This window comes from Paracoccidioides lutzii, assembly GCF_000150705.2.
Source record: "Paracoccidioides lutzii Pb01 unplaced genomic scaffold supercont2.10, whole genome shotgun sequence".
Lineage (NCBI taxonomy): Eukaryota > Fungi > Ascomycota > Eurotiomycetes > Onygenales > Ajellomycetaceae > Paracoccidioides > Paracoccidioides lutzii.
The window spans coordinates 513423-526347 of NW_015440956.1; the positions used below are offsets into that span (position 1 = coordinate 513423).

At 44.7% G+C, this 12925-nt stretch overlaps 4 protein-coding genes across 4 annotated transcripts; 3 read left to right on the forward strand and 1 right to left on the reverse strand.

The window, feature by feature from the left end:
- Window positions 1–1098: 1098 nt before the first annotated feature.
- Window positions 1099–2855, forward strand: PAAG_04176 (hypothetical protein; the record flags this gene model as incomplete). The annotated part of the gene is made up of 4 exons (XM_015845195.1): window positions 1099–1270; window positions 1360–1850; window positions 1921–2362; window positions 2455–2855. 4 exons carry the CDS (start codon window positions 1099–1101, stop codon window positions 2853–2855), a joined length of 1506 nt encoding a protein of 501 aa, XP_015699421.1.
- Window positions 2856–4835: 1980 nt separating this feature from the next.
- PAAG_04177 (hypothetical protein) lies at window positions 4836–5819 on the forward strand (the record flags this gene model as incomplete). The annotated part of the gene is made up of 3 exons (XM_015845196.1): window positions 4836–4950; window positions 5006–5524; window positions 5605–5819. 3 exons carry the CDS (start codon window positions 4836–4838, stop codon window positions 5817–5819), a joined length of 849 nt encoding a protein of 282 aa, XP_015699422.1.
- Window positions 5820–6395: 576 nt separating this feature from the next.
- On the forward strand, window positions 6396–7580 carry PAAG_04178 (hypothetical protein; the record flags this gene model as incomplete). The annotated part of the gene is made up of 2 exons (XM_015845197.1): window positions 6396–6715; window positions 6839–7580. 2 exons carry the CDS (start codon window positions 6396–6398, stop codon window positions 7578–7580), a joined length of 1062 nt encoding a protein of 353 aa, XP_015699423.1.
- Window positions 7581–8419: 839 nt separating this feature from the next.
- Window positions 8420–10870, reverse strand: PAAG_04179 (hypothetical protein; the record flags this gene model as incomplete). Its single annotated transcript, XM_002793861.2, has 1 exon — window positions 8420–10870. The coding sequence occupies one exon, from the start codon at window positions 10868–10870 to the stop codon at window positions 8420–8422; it is 2451 nt and encodes an 816-aa protein (XP_002793907.2).
- Between the last annotated feature and the right edge of the window lie 2055 nt (window positions 10871–12925).

Genomic DNA, 12925 nt, shown 5'->3' on the forward strand with positions numbered 1-12925 from the left:
TTGTGCGAGCTTGCAAATCAGGACCAGCAGGATACGCTCAAAATGAGAATCAATCGAGGGAAAGTATTTTATATGATGTGAAAAGATCCGGAAAAGCCACGAGTTGTCGCAGAGTTTATTCCCGTGTCATGGAAGCAAAGCGGGGGACCGACATGCGTCACAATCTTCAGAGAATATGAGGGCCAGAAGGGTCATCATTCCAAAGTCCAGTATTTTCCGATACGGAGCCCCATCAGGATGGAGATCCCTGGGCTTAGTCTTTAGATTCATACAATCCTGAAGCTAGCCACACTTTGATAACGTACTTAGCTATCCAGACGTGCAACTAATTGTGGCAGCTCTTTGTGATACAATTCTTGCATTTAGGTCTAGCCTAGTCCTCGAGGCGTGCACACACTACAGCTTTCCGCCAATCATGGGACTCGTGCCGATCCATCCGGGCACGAGATATCATTCATGGCCATTGCATATGGGATGCCGGAATTTCGAGTTTCGTGAAATTCTGCAACTTGGGACGGGCGAATGCATGGTTCCAACAGGATGCATTACTTTTTCTCTCCAACTTCTCAGCACTGTCCAACATTGTTGAAAATTGAGGCTTTCTATTTGACGGAAATCCTCAGTCAGCCGTTTGACAAAGATACGTTTAATTATGCAAAAGCCCACCGAAGCTCAAGCCATTGCTGTTGCCCATCTCTGATATGCAGTTTTGATAGAGATTTACCATTGACCAAAATTTGGCATGGGGATATATATCGTCCGGTGGAGCTGATTGGGATGCACATACGCAATTTTCAGCCATCATTTACACTAACACACATTATTACTGGAGCTGGTCCCCCATATTTAGCTTTTGCGGTCTATGTTGGCTAGCGAGCGTGATCATGCAAGAGAGTCTAAGAGTGGGGTTCGTTAATTATCGCGACCTCAAATTGTTTGAGACTTCTTTCAGGATAAAAAGCTCTTTCCCCTTGTCGATCCGGCCGCTGGCGAACTTCGCCACTCGATCTCGAAGGATATCTTGCGCATATATTCCCGCTTTTTCCTGTCATACCGGCCCTTGTGACAACAACTTAACCATCCCTGAAGTAACTCACCATGATCCCTTTCAGCACAAACCGAGAACAACGGGGTGATTCCCCTAGGCGTCTCGTCCTATGCTTCGATGGCACTGGGAATAGTTTTCAGGCAAATGAGTCGGATACAAATGTCGTTAAAATTTATGACATGTTGAATCGCTTTGACAAGAACCAGTTTCATTACTATCAGCGTAGGTATCGCGATAAACCACACACATGTCCCCTTTACCTCAGATTCACCGCAAGGCGCATGTTTTGGATTCTGATTTGTTTTATTCAGCTGGGATTGGGACGTTTGACGCGGGTTCCAATGGCTCTGGAACGACCTTTATAGATCGAGTAAGAGCTAGCATCGGATCAATGATGGATCAAGCAATTGGTACCACCTTCGAATACCACGTCTCCGCTGGTTACAAGTTCCTAATGAGATTTTACTCACCGGGTGATGCAATATATATCTTCGGATTCTCCCGTGGAGCATACACCGCACGGTTCCTGGCGGAGATGATCAACGTCATTGGTCTGTTGTCCCAGGGAAACGAAGACATGATTCGCTTTGCTTTCCAATCATTCAGTGAGCTTCAACGGAACAGAGGCAAGCTGAACAAGAGCCCTAAAGAGCTCGAACATGAGCAATACTTGGGGCAATTTAAGAGAACGTTTTGTCGTCGCCATGTCAAAGTGTATTTCCTTGGCCTTTTTGACTGTGTAAACAGCGTTGGCCAATTTGACGTTCCTTTCCGACGACAGTCATATCGCTACATTGCCACGGTAAAAGCGACCGTCTACCCGAGTTGAATTTGTAGCCTCTTTGTGCCAGTTTGTCTAACATGAAATCAAGCCACCGGCGGTTCACATCCGCCATGCAGTTTCCATCCATGAACGCCGACTCAAGTTCAAGCCCGCCCTCTTCCTTTTCGAAAAGGACCATAAAGACTCCGACATCCAAGAAGTATGGTTTGCGGGTAATCACTGTGATGTTGGCGGAGGATTCCACTATGAAGGCCCCGGCAAACATCTTCTGTCCGATATCCCGTTGGCCTGGATGATTGATCAGGTCAATGCGCTCGAAGACCAACCCGCCGGCAAGTTAGCATTTGACCAGGAGACTATTAAACAAAGAGGCCATATGAGAGCCGGGCATATGCCAGTGTTATTGCCAACTCACGGGAGTCCCTCACACACTCCACGTGAATCAGTACTCAAAGAACGGCGGCCGCACGATTTCCTCGCTTTTGACCGTGGCGTTACACGTTTTGCAACGTTAATGTGGTGGATTCTAGGTATGTCCAACCAAACACACGAGTTGAAATTCTCCCATATATATCCAAGTCCCATAATCGTATTAACTCCCCGTCTCACGCTGAACCAACAGAAATCCTCCCGCTCTTCACTCGTCTGGAACTTGAGCACGGGGAGTGGATCCCGCGCTACTGGCCCCCAAACCTCGGGGCCACCCGTGACATACCTAGAGACGCCAAAATTCACTCTTCCGTTGTGCAGATGTATAAATCCGGCGTTTTAACTGAAATGCCTAGACTTGGTGGTGACCTACCGCCTTTTCTAGAAGATCCCATATTGCTGATAAAAATGTTACCTTTGCTACTCATGAAGACGGCGCCTTTGCTACTATTACAAATGTTGATGCCATGGAACTGGACTCTCCGCTGGATGATGCGAAAAAATATCCCACCGAAGGCCCAAGAGGTTATGAAAAAGAAGATCACCAAAGTGGTGGAATCACACGGCGCGAGATCGTGGTACTGGACGTACTGATGTATCATTTCCTGTTGGATGTTTGTTAATATATGTAATGAACGGTTGATGGCATATTACGTGTAATTATGTGGCTATCTGTCTGTCAGGAATCCAGTTGTGCAGAGATGCAAATATTTACTGTCACATAATTGTTCTACTGTTGGTTGCGACGAATAAAACTGTTTCCAACTGGGCGTTCACTATTTGGCTGAAAAATGAGGTCGAGATTAGATGCTAACTCTGTATTTATCAGAGCAAACTTTAAAACTTAGCGCACCGTTCCCTTGGGCTAGTTTATGATCGACTTGTTACAAGAGCTAGATCAACAGGATCTTCATCACCAGTCCCGCAATGGCGCATGGGTCGATTGGTAGCATCCTCCCGAAAAATCAATTTCCCCGCCACATTTGTGTTCAACATCCGTCGATTTGCAGCATCTTCAACACCCATCTTTCAACGAAAAAGCGCCGCTAATAGCGTTAGAAATGCTCGGCCTGGTTTTGGTTCCCCGATTTTTTCGGGTTAGCCCAAAACGATAATTTGGGAAACAATTTTCAGGACGAGCGAATGAGGTGTATTAGGGTTGACGCGCGTAATAGATCAACAGACTCCAGTTACTTTCCCCTGAATCCAAAATGGAGCACACCAGGATACGGCGGTAAGGGTATGATCTTCTTGTCGGATTTCGCATCTTTGAAACAGAGCCACGCTATATGTGATGGTATATGTGATGGAATGACAAGTTGTTGCATATAAACATATGTCGGATTTCGTTTGGTGCAGGAATAGAAGTTTTGATGTTTTCCACTTTGTCCAGGTGCGCCACTATGAGGGTAGCACCCGAGGCAAGTTTTATCGGTAAAACTGAATAACTCAGAGACAGGGGTTGTGTTTTGGGGAAGAAATCCTTTCCTTTCCCTACCCGCCTGGTCTCGTATCCCAATAGTCTCTGGGTAGGCATGAGTCCATCCGTTTTCCGCTACCGAAACTTCTCTGTAGATGTTATTTTCACTTCTTCTGTCTGCAATTGTCGTTTGTGTCTTTGCGGTCAAAGTACGGAGTATACCGTCAGATGGGAATGTGCAAAATCTGCAACCACTGTATTTTGGGAGCTTGAATGACCAAGGTTAACCGTGACCGCCTTAGACCACTCACTGTGCCCTGATCTTGAATTTCCAATCTAAATCTGCGTGCAGGATGTGAATGCAGTTGATAATGATATGCAATATTGGTTTTCATTTGAGGGGTTCTAATACATTCGCTAATGTCTCCCCAATGTTGAGTAAATAAAAAAGAATGGAGTACTTTCATCTTTGAGCTCAATTCCAACTCATTAATGAAATCATCTTCGATTGATGAAATAATGATCGTCAGATCTTGAAGTTTTCGATTAGCTGTCTGTTGTGATCAAAGCTTTCGAATGAGTTGAGTATTCTTCGTCCATCCAACGGAGAGAAGTGGTCAACGAGAAGGTGGTTATCACCGTCAATGCTCGAAAGCCATGTTATGATACTGTATGGAGGTTTTCTATATCGCATTTCCCCCGCTTTCGAGGCCCAAGAGAAATCAAGGTTGGTACCTTCAAGGGAGTACTAGCCTCATCCCACTTAATTATTATCCAGATGATGAATCTCCAGGTTTGGGATGGGTGATGAGCATGCCCGAAATTGCCACGGGTGCGTGATAGGGGTTAGGGATGAAAAAGCAAATATAGTGGCGTGTGAAGACTCGTCTCCATACGAACAGTCAGTCGCCATTCTGTCGAAACCTTTCCCTTACCAGCTCGAAGCCTTCCAGGAGCCAGCCAACAGCGATGACGCTGATAATCGCCATCACTATATAACTTCCAAAAAATGACAGCAATAAGTGAAGTGGTATCGTGATTAAGTTTTGAACTAAATACAATACAATTCATGAGTTCTTGCCCTGTCCAGTTTGCTTCTCGCCCTTAGTTTCACTTCCAATCTCAACCAACAAGAGGGCATACATACATAGCAAATGAGACTCTCACGAGCAAATGCGGTCACTGTGGGTGTGGTGTTTGTTGGGTGTCTTGGTCTTGTATCTGGAGAGGTAGATTATACTCAATGGTACCCGCCAGGGGCCGAGGACAGTAAGATATTTATCTAAATGCCTTTGAACATCATGGAATTCTGACACTGTTACAGTCCGTGGGCCTTGTCCCGCCTTGAACAGCCTTGCAAACCATGGAATACTGCCCCGTAATGGCAGGAGAATGACGTATCCAGTATTACTCAAAGGCATATTGGAAGGCCTAAACGTTGGGTTCGATCTCACTCTAGTTGCTGGTACTGGAGGGATGATAGGCGCAAAGAACCCACTTCAGCTTTACTTCGACCTCGATGATCTCGGAAACCACGATTTGTTTGCGGAACACGATGCGAGTTTATCTAGAGCCGATATTTTTTTTGGGGACAATATTAGTTTTAACGAGACGATTTGGCAGAGCGTACTTGATTACTTCGAGGACGACGAAACCGTAAGCTTCAAGGCTGCTGCCAAAGCCAGACTTAATCGAATCAAAACGGAACGCAAACGAAATCCTGACTTCACTTTCAATGCGAAAGATATGGTCATTAGCTATACTGAAACTGCGCAGTACCTGAGTGTATTTGGGCACCCGATTGACGGAAATCCTCCTGTGGATTGGATCAGGATATTCTTCGGTAAGAAAAATTTAAGACTTGATCTATATGCTACAAGTGTGCATCAGCGCGGCTCGTGACAATTTCTAACCAAGAAATAGAGCAAGAACGGTTGCCATATATCGAGGGATGGCGACGGCCAGCCATACAAACGAACGCGGCAACCCTTGTGCCTTTGATAGCAAGAATAATGGTCGCTGGAGGAGAGATTCTTCCCGAAGCATTGATGTTGACGGAGAACACTTTTAAAAAGATCCTAACCGGCAAGCCCATAGAGGGATTGATCGGGAGACTCCCATTAATAAATAAAAGATAAACAAGAGAAAAGTAAGGGTTACATCTGGCCCTTATATTTTTGTTCTTTTTCCTGCTGTATCTCACCGCTTGCCGCTTTCTCTCAGGCGTATGTATATACACATCATGATAGCCGCTAGGATAGCAATAATATTGACCTAATAACTCCCGAAAAACGTTATATCAATTGAGCAAGATAAATTCCCGATGTCGATATTCAGGGTAGCCCAAGGAATAGGGCCAGAAATTTTGAGACGGACAGCAAGTATTGAACAGTATATGTTTTCCGCAGCTGTGTCCTGTAATCCCACTGCAAAATATCCAGTTAATTATCCAGCTTATGCAGCGAGGTATATCGCACTGCTTGGATATAGGTTTCGTTGAACGTCGGCCGATGTTGAACGTTGGTGAAATCCGGAACTTTGTTGTGCCAGGAAGCTCTGCTTAGTCACCACCCATTCCGCCAAAATCGATGTCCGCCCCGAACTCCACCTCTAAGCAGCAAGATACCCAACTGTACAAATACTGCTAAAGCGCCAAAAAGCTCTATCGCAGTTTCATTTCTCATTAATTGAACTAGAGATTGTCCGTATTTCCAATGGAAGTTCTTCACAATCCCCCAGAGCCGTCCTCCTTCATCCCGCTCTCTGAGCACCAGTCGCACACCCCAGCATCCTTCTATTCAGGGCCTCCCATCCTGCACCATCTGAGCGAACGATGCAAGATTGTAATCCTAGAAAGAGAATTGAACAAGTCCGCGGCATTGAGAGGTTTGCGACCCCATGCGACAGGAACTGAAGCTACAAATGGAGCTCCATCCGCCGGCGGCGAAAATTCCACCCCCGCTCACACCTGCGCCAGTTCGGAGGAGGATACAGAGATTGTGCTAGAGGAGATTGATGTCTGGGTATCATCTGAGTATGCATGTTCATTTTATCATTCCAAGATCTATTCATTGCTGTTCATATCATGGAAATAAAAATGCACATTTTCTTCAAGACCACATCTATGACAGCTGGCGGTCCCTGACAATACAGACAGACGTCTTCTCCTCTATTCCCAGCCTAGGAAAGTTGGTGTCGCAATCCCATATCCTTCAATTTCCCTCCACGCAATCCAGCGCATTTGTATTCCGGGTTTCACCTCCCCAACCACAGACTCATCCTCCCCAGGAGACGAAAATACGGTGCAGGGTCTATACATGCAACTCGCAACAGACAGCAACGACAGCCAAGAAGACGAAGATATAGAAGAAGACAGCACATGTCTAACAATTGTGCCTCCACTTCCACCTCCGCAATCACAACCACAGCCTCAAGAAGAACAAGAACAACAACAGGACGAGCTACTCACGGGCGATGAAGACATGCCCAACCAAACCCCAACCCAAGAACTTTTTGCTGCCATCTCAGCCTGTTCAAACTTGCACCCAGACCCAACCTCGCCTCATGAAGATGGTGATGGCGATGAAGAAGGCGATCATGATACCCAGAACGAGCAACTGAATGATAGTGTTCTTTTCCAAAACGGGTTGATCACTCCTGGTAATAATGCAGGTGGGTTGCCACCAGCAATGCCCGGGAGCGGGGGTTGGATTACGGCGGAGAATGCGCATGAGTATTTTGACGAAGAAGGGAATTGGAAGGGCGAGGGTGTGCCATCTTTGGGGCCTGGGGCGGGAACCGTTAGGCCTCGTGAGGAAGGCGGCGAAGAGGATCCAGATGGTGCCGGAGCTGACACTGGTCCAGGCGGAGAGGAGGCGAAGTGGAGGAGGACGGACTGATTTTATGGCCCAAAAAGTTGGTTTTTCTTTTTTCTTTCTTTTTTTATTTTTTATTGCGCTTGCTTGCCACGTTCATACTTCTTACATATTCCCCAATGTAACGATGCTTTTCCGACTTTTACTTAAAAAGTAAGCAAAATTTGTGAAGACTAAAAGAATGAACAGTTAAAATGAAGAGAGATGGGCAAGTCTTAAGAAAACTAAGATTATTTCAACTGCTAGCTTTTATAAGATACATATATAGATCCCATACGGACCCAATCCCTCAGGGTTGTTAAGCATTAAGATATGACAACCGGCAAAAAAGGCATCGAGATTATAGGCTTCGATAGCTTGGTCCACCTATATACCAAGCAAACAACCCGTGAAATGAATAACAATGACACATAAACCAGGTGGGAAGAAATCCTAACTAAACTAAAAGATCCTAACACAGTAAATTAGACACTGTCAATACCAATGTGAAAAGAAAACATAAGGACAAGATAATACTCGTGCACGTCCAATAAAGCTAGACCAAATAAACGATACATGCAGGGGTATGCGAAAACAACCAGCATCCAGGCCACAAATTAAAGATCAACCTAAATATTCGAGGTGAAACGCCAGAAAGAAAAGCTAAATATCCACAGAAACAAGCAGAGAACAAAAAGGGGAGGAGATAGCACCAAACCAACGTTTCGTATATTCCCAAACGGAAAACGGAAGACGAAAACCCAGTCTAAAGAGGCAATACCAAGTGAAATTCAAACAACTAAAAACTGTTAACTCAACCCCCATCCTCGTGTCGCAGGCTTATCTCATGCCCCCCTTTCTCTGAAGCATCAACGCTGATACCATCATTCCTTTAAAAACCCAAATTGGTCATATATGCTCCCAGGAGTCCTCACAAGAGATGAGACCATCTGTTCCGCCCCTATTTCCATGCCTGCTTTCAACGGCGTTGAAGCCAAAGATTCCGAACACCACCCAAGTTTCTCCGAAGGCGTCTCCATTCCCTTCTCTTCCATAGGATCAGCTGTTGGCTTTTCGCTTGCCCGTTGGTTGTTCTTTGAGGGACTGGCTGTTGGTGTGGTTGATCCACTACCGGATTCATCCTTGCCGCTATCAATGCCATATTTTTCATTATTGAAATTCTCACCTGCACCGGCAGATTTCTCATCAGATTCACATTGTATCGCGATATTGGAAATAGATTGTATCGTGGCGAGTGCTGCGCGGAATTTTGGAGGACGGGAAGACGCTTGTTCCCTCATCAAAGGTAAAGGTAGGATGGGCAGTGGTCTTGGCTTTCTTATCCACGACTCTTCCATCTCTGAGTCCGTCTGTGGAGAGGCTGCAAGAAGAGCAAAAGCATTTCTCATTGGATAATTGCTGCCTTCGTGGCTTTTTTGCTCATTGCTCCCGCTAACGGTGTCACTGTAACTTTTCAGACTCGAGGAGCCGGAAACACTCCGTGGTGTTGTACATATCGGTATGTTTGTCAGTGTGCCCGCCATTGTGTTTGTTGGGTGGCGCTGGCCCTTCCTAGTAGTAGTGGTGGGCGTTATTGAAGATGAGCGGGTGGGCTGATACTGAGCCAGGAATTGAGATCTTGTGCTAGTTGAGTTGCGACGCAGCGAAGAACGACGCGGAATAGTGGGCTTTTCGTCAATGGGAGTCGGAGAAGCTTTTGATACACCATCCTCTGTAGTCGGGTTACATTGGGCAGAGGTAGGCGTAGTGTCAGCTTCGTCGTCGGCCAGATTGTGCTCGTCATTGTCAAAAGGATTCTGAGAATCCGCAGCAGCAGATGGCAGTTTTGAAGATGCCTTCTCCTCAGGGACTGTGACAGACGCTGTTGCTTGAGGGGTAGCTTGGCGTGAAATCTCCTCTGACTCTTCAATCGTTGGCGACAGCGAAGCCGGACCAGGGTAACCAATGGATAACCTACCGCTATTTTCTCGTTTATGTCCCTTCTTGCGACTATTGATAGTCGTCTTCGTGGAGATTGATAGGGTTAGGGAATCGGCACCACGAGATCGTTTAGTCGGACTTTCACTGCCAGCTGAACGTTGTGGGCGACCTTGCCGATTTTTCCTGTTCTCCGTCACAGGCTTCAGTATGCTAGAACTCACTAGTCCGTGGCCTGGCTTAACTTCACCATCAACTCTGGAATATTTATTCACATTTGGGTCATATATACACGGAGGTTGCTTGATTTCGCCATGGATGCTACTCTGAATCCATGGGCCACTTGGGACATACGACGGATAGTGCATCGATACACTTCGTCGAGGGGACGGACGTTCTTCGCCGTGCTTGTGTGAGCTGGCAGATGTCGAGCTATATCGACGCGGGGATGACACTTTTGAGATCCGGGAGACCGATCCGCCTCTACTAGAGCTTGGAAAATCCCAAACATAGGCCGAACCATACCGCTCATGTGTCCTTGGAAGGAGTGATCTGGCGGCCTCCAAATCAACAAAACCAGTCTCATTAGCGACATCATCAAGGATTGAGCTACCCGCAGTATCCAGGCTTTTGTTTGAAAGGAGCATCGAATCATGTCTAGTCAGTTGAGGTACTCCAGGCGGCCGGAGGGACGGCAAGGGAGGAACAGGCTGCTTTGGAGGAGAACCAGGAATTTGTTGCAGGATACTTTCAGACAGTCTTTTCGCTAATGCAGCATTAGCAATTGGCCCGCCCCGCATAGTTGCAGTAATATCATAGTACGATCCCTTTCTAGTAGTCTGTGGCCACGAAGTGATGCGGCCTCCCACATCCTCAGCTATGTTATCATTCTGCTGGGGCTGCTGGGTTTGCTGTCTTGACTTTGGCGTGCTGTCAGCTCGAAGCTCCGCGGCATCATGGGGGAAGGAACCAATGTTGGCAATATCTGAGGAGCTTTCGTAGGCGGGAGAAGATACGAAAGACTCGAGAGGTATATCTCTACTTCGTTTCTTCTGCAGGCGACGGGAATTACGCGTGGATGTAACTGATGTACGCAAAAACCTTCTCTCTGTCGAAAGACAGGGAGGTGGCTCTGGAATACCAATGGAGCCTTGCTGGGGAATGTTTTCCATAGAGCTTATTGCAGACCATTGCCTCGTGCCAGCGTATGGGAAAGCTATTGAAGACTGAAACCTTCCGCGAGACTGAGGGTACAAATCGCGGCTGCGCCCATTGGTGGAATGGTGTATATTCTTCTGCTGTCGAAAGCGGAGGCACAGGACTGTTATCAGCAATACAGACAGGAAAACGGTGACAGCACAAGTCACGGAAATCACAACAACATCGCTCAAAGCCATTTTTTCTTTCTTTTAAAGTTTGCTGTCAGTCGGCTGCCATGCGTAAAAAGCTTCTGGAGCACGAAGACAGGCGTGGGGGGGTAGTAAAAGGAATAGCACCAAACAGGGACGAAGTCTGGAAGAACGGTGTAGCAGGAGAGAAAGAATCATTCAATGAGAAAAGTAATGAATGGTTTGTTGCTCTTTACAGAGCTCTTTTCCGTCTGGCAACGTGTTGTCATGGCACTGAGCATGCTCAATGGCAGCTCTCATCATAATAGAACTAGTCTAACAATATCCTTGTCTTGAAGTAAAAGAAGCAGTCACAAACAGTGTGACTGTGTGTTCCAAAAGTCTTTAGGAGAGGAGAAACATATGATATTGCAGAGCCAATACCAGGACTTTTATATATGAACTTCAGATGCTATGTCAGTTCATAGTTAACAACAAAGGAAGAATCTGAAATAAGAGGGTTTGTGGCATGATGAATACAGCTTGTTATTACATCAAAGAGTTGAAGCAACTTCAGCACCCACGAAATAACCCATTTTATTGCCTGAATGCAAATATATATCAAAGGCTCAACTGTTATCCCAGGTCTTGCAGGGCTGAAAGGCACATCAGCTATGTAGGCTCCGTCCAGGGGTCTAGGGATATTCAGTAGCAAAAGGAGACGCAACAGACGTCCATGGAAACACCAAGTGCTCCCCCACGTAAGCTCTCATAGCAGTAACGTGACCGACCAATAAATGAGCTGCGATTTTCACCAAAACTAGCTTCAACCCCCCATTTTGCAACACTTCACAAAGACCAATGAGGATTCAATTCAGCTTGCAATTGCAGATTTGAAGTTGCAAAAGGTCAAAAAATATCCTGCTACTGCTAGAAAGTTCAGAATCAACAAGAAAACACTGCATTAGTGATATATTTAAACTTCATTATCACAAAATGAAGCTGTTTCATGTTATAAAAAGAAGATCTCAAATTCACAGAAAGAGCAGCTGCTTCTTCATATAAAGAAGCTGACAGCTCTCAACTTTGCTTCTACACCTTAAATTATTTGAAATCTTATTTCAGAGATTATAAAAGAGTTAGTTGAAGTCAATTAAATAAAGCACTTCACAAAATGATATTCAAAATAGATCAAATCTTTATATATTTATAATATAAATTATAAGTACAAGGTTACAAATAATTTTTCTCATTTTAAATATTATTTTAAGCTGATATTTTAACTGTTTTATTGTATTATATTAACTATAGATTTTTACTAATAAATTAACTGCTTATATATATAGTCAACTAAAAAAATTGAAAAATATGATATTGAGTCTAAAAATATCTATAATTTTGATAAAAAAAACTTTTTAATTGAAATTGATCAAGTTAATAAATATATTTCATTATTTCATTTATTTAAAATAAAGTAAATCACAGCGGTTTAAAATGATAACTGTGAATTCATCTCTCTACTAGCTGTAATTTATACTAATATAGTAGTACTTTTATCTGCTCTTATATATAAAAGTAATTCTTATGATATACTGAATATTTAAATAGAAAATTTTGATAAAAAAAATATAACTTATTTTATAATCAGCAGTAACAATTGAATTAATGATAAATATGAACTTATCTGACTGAAATAAATATTTAACTCTATTATAAAGTAGAAAGCTGACTGAAGATAATATCTTTTTATTTTAAATAAGTATTTATCTCATGTAAATATTGTTGCGGCGCAGCTGCTTGTATATGGATTGTTAGGCTCAGCGTCCGACCGAGCCCGACCGAAGGCCGGTGCCCGGTTAGACTCGACGTCGGATTAAGCTCGGCGCCCGATTAGGCCTAATCCATATCACGTGACCACACGACCATGCAGGTGGTTATAATCCACGCAGGCCCCCAGCACCCCCTTTCATCCCATCAAGCTTAGTATTTCGTTATATAGCAGTTAGCAACGCAGAGAGTCTTTCTTCTTATGCAGCTCGCATTCGCTCCCTAACACAATACTAAGCTTCCCTTCTACCTTCTCACTCAGGTTTCAGCAGAAAACTTGAGTGCCTCAGTTGAATT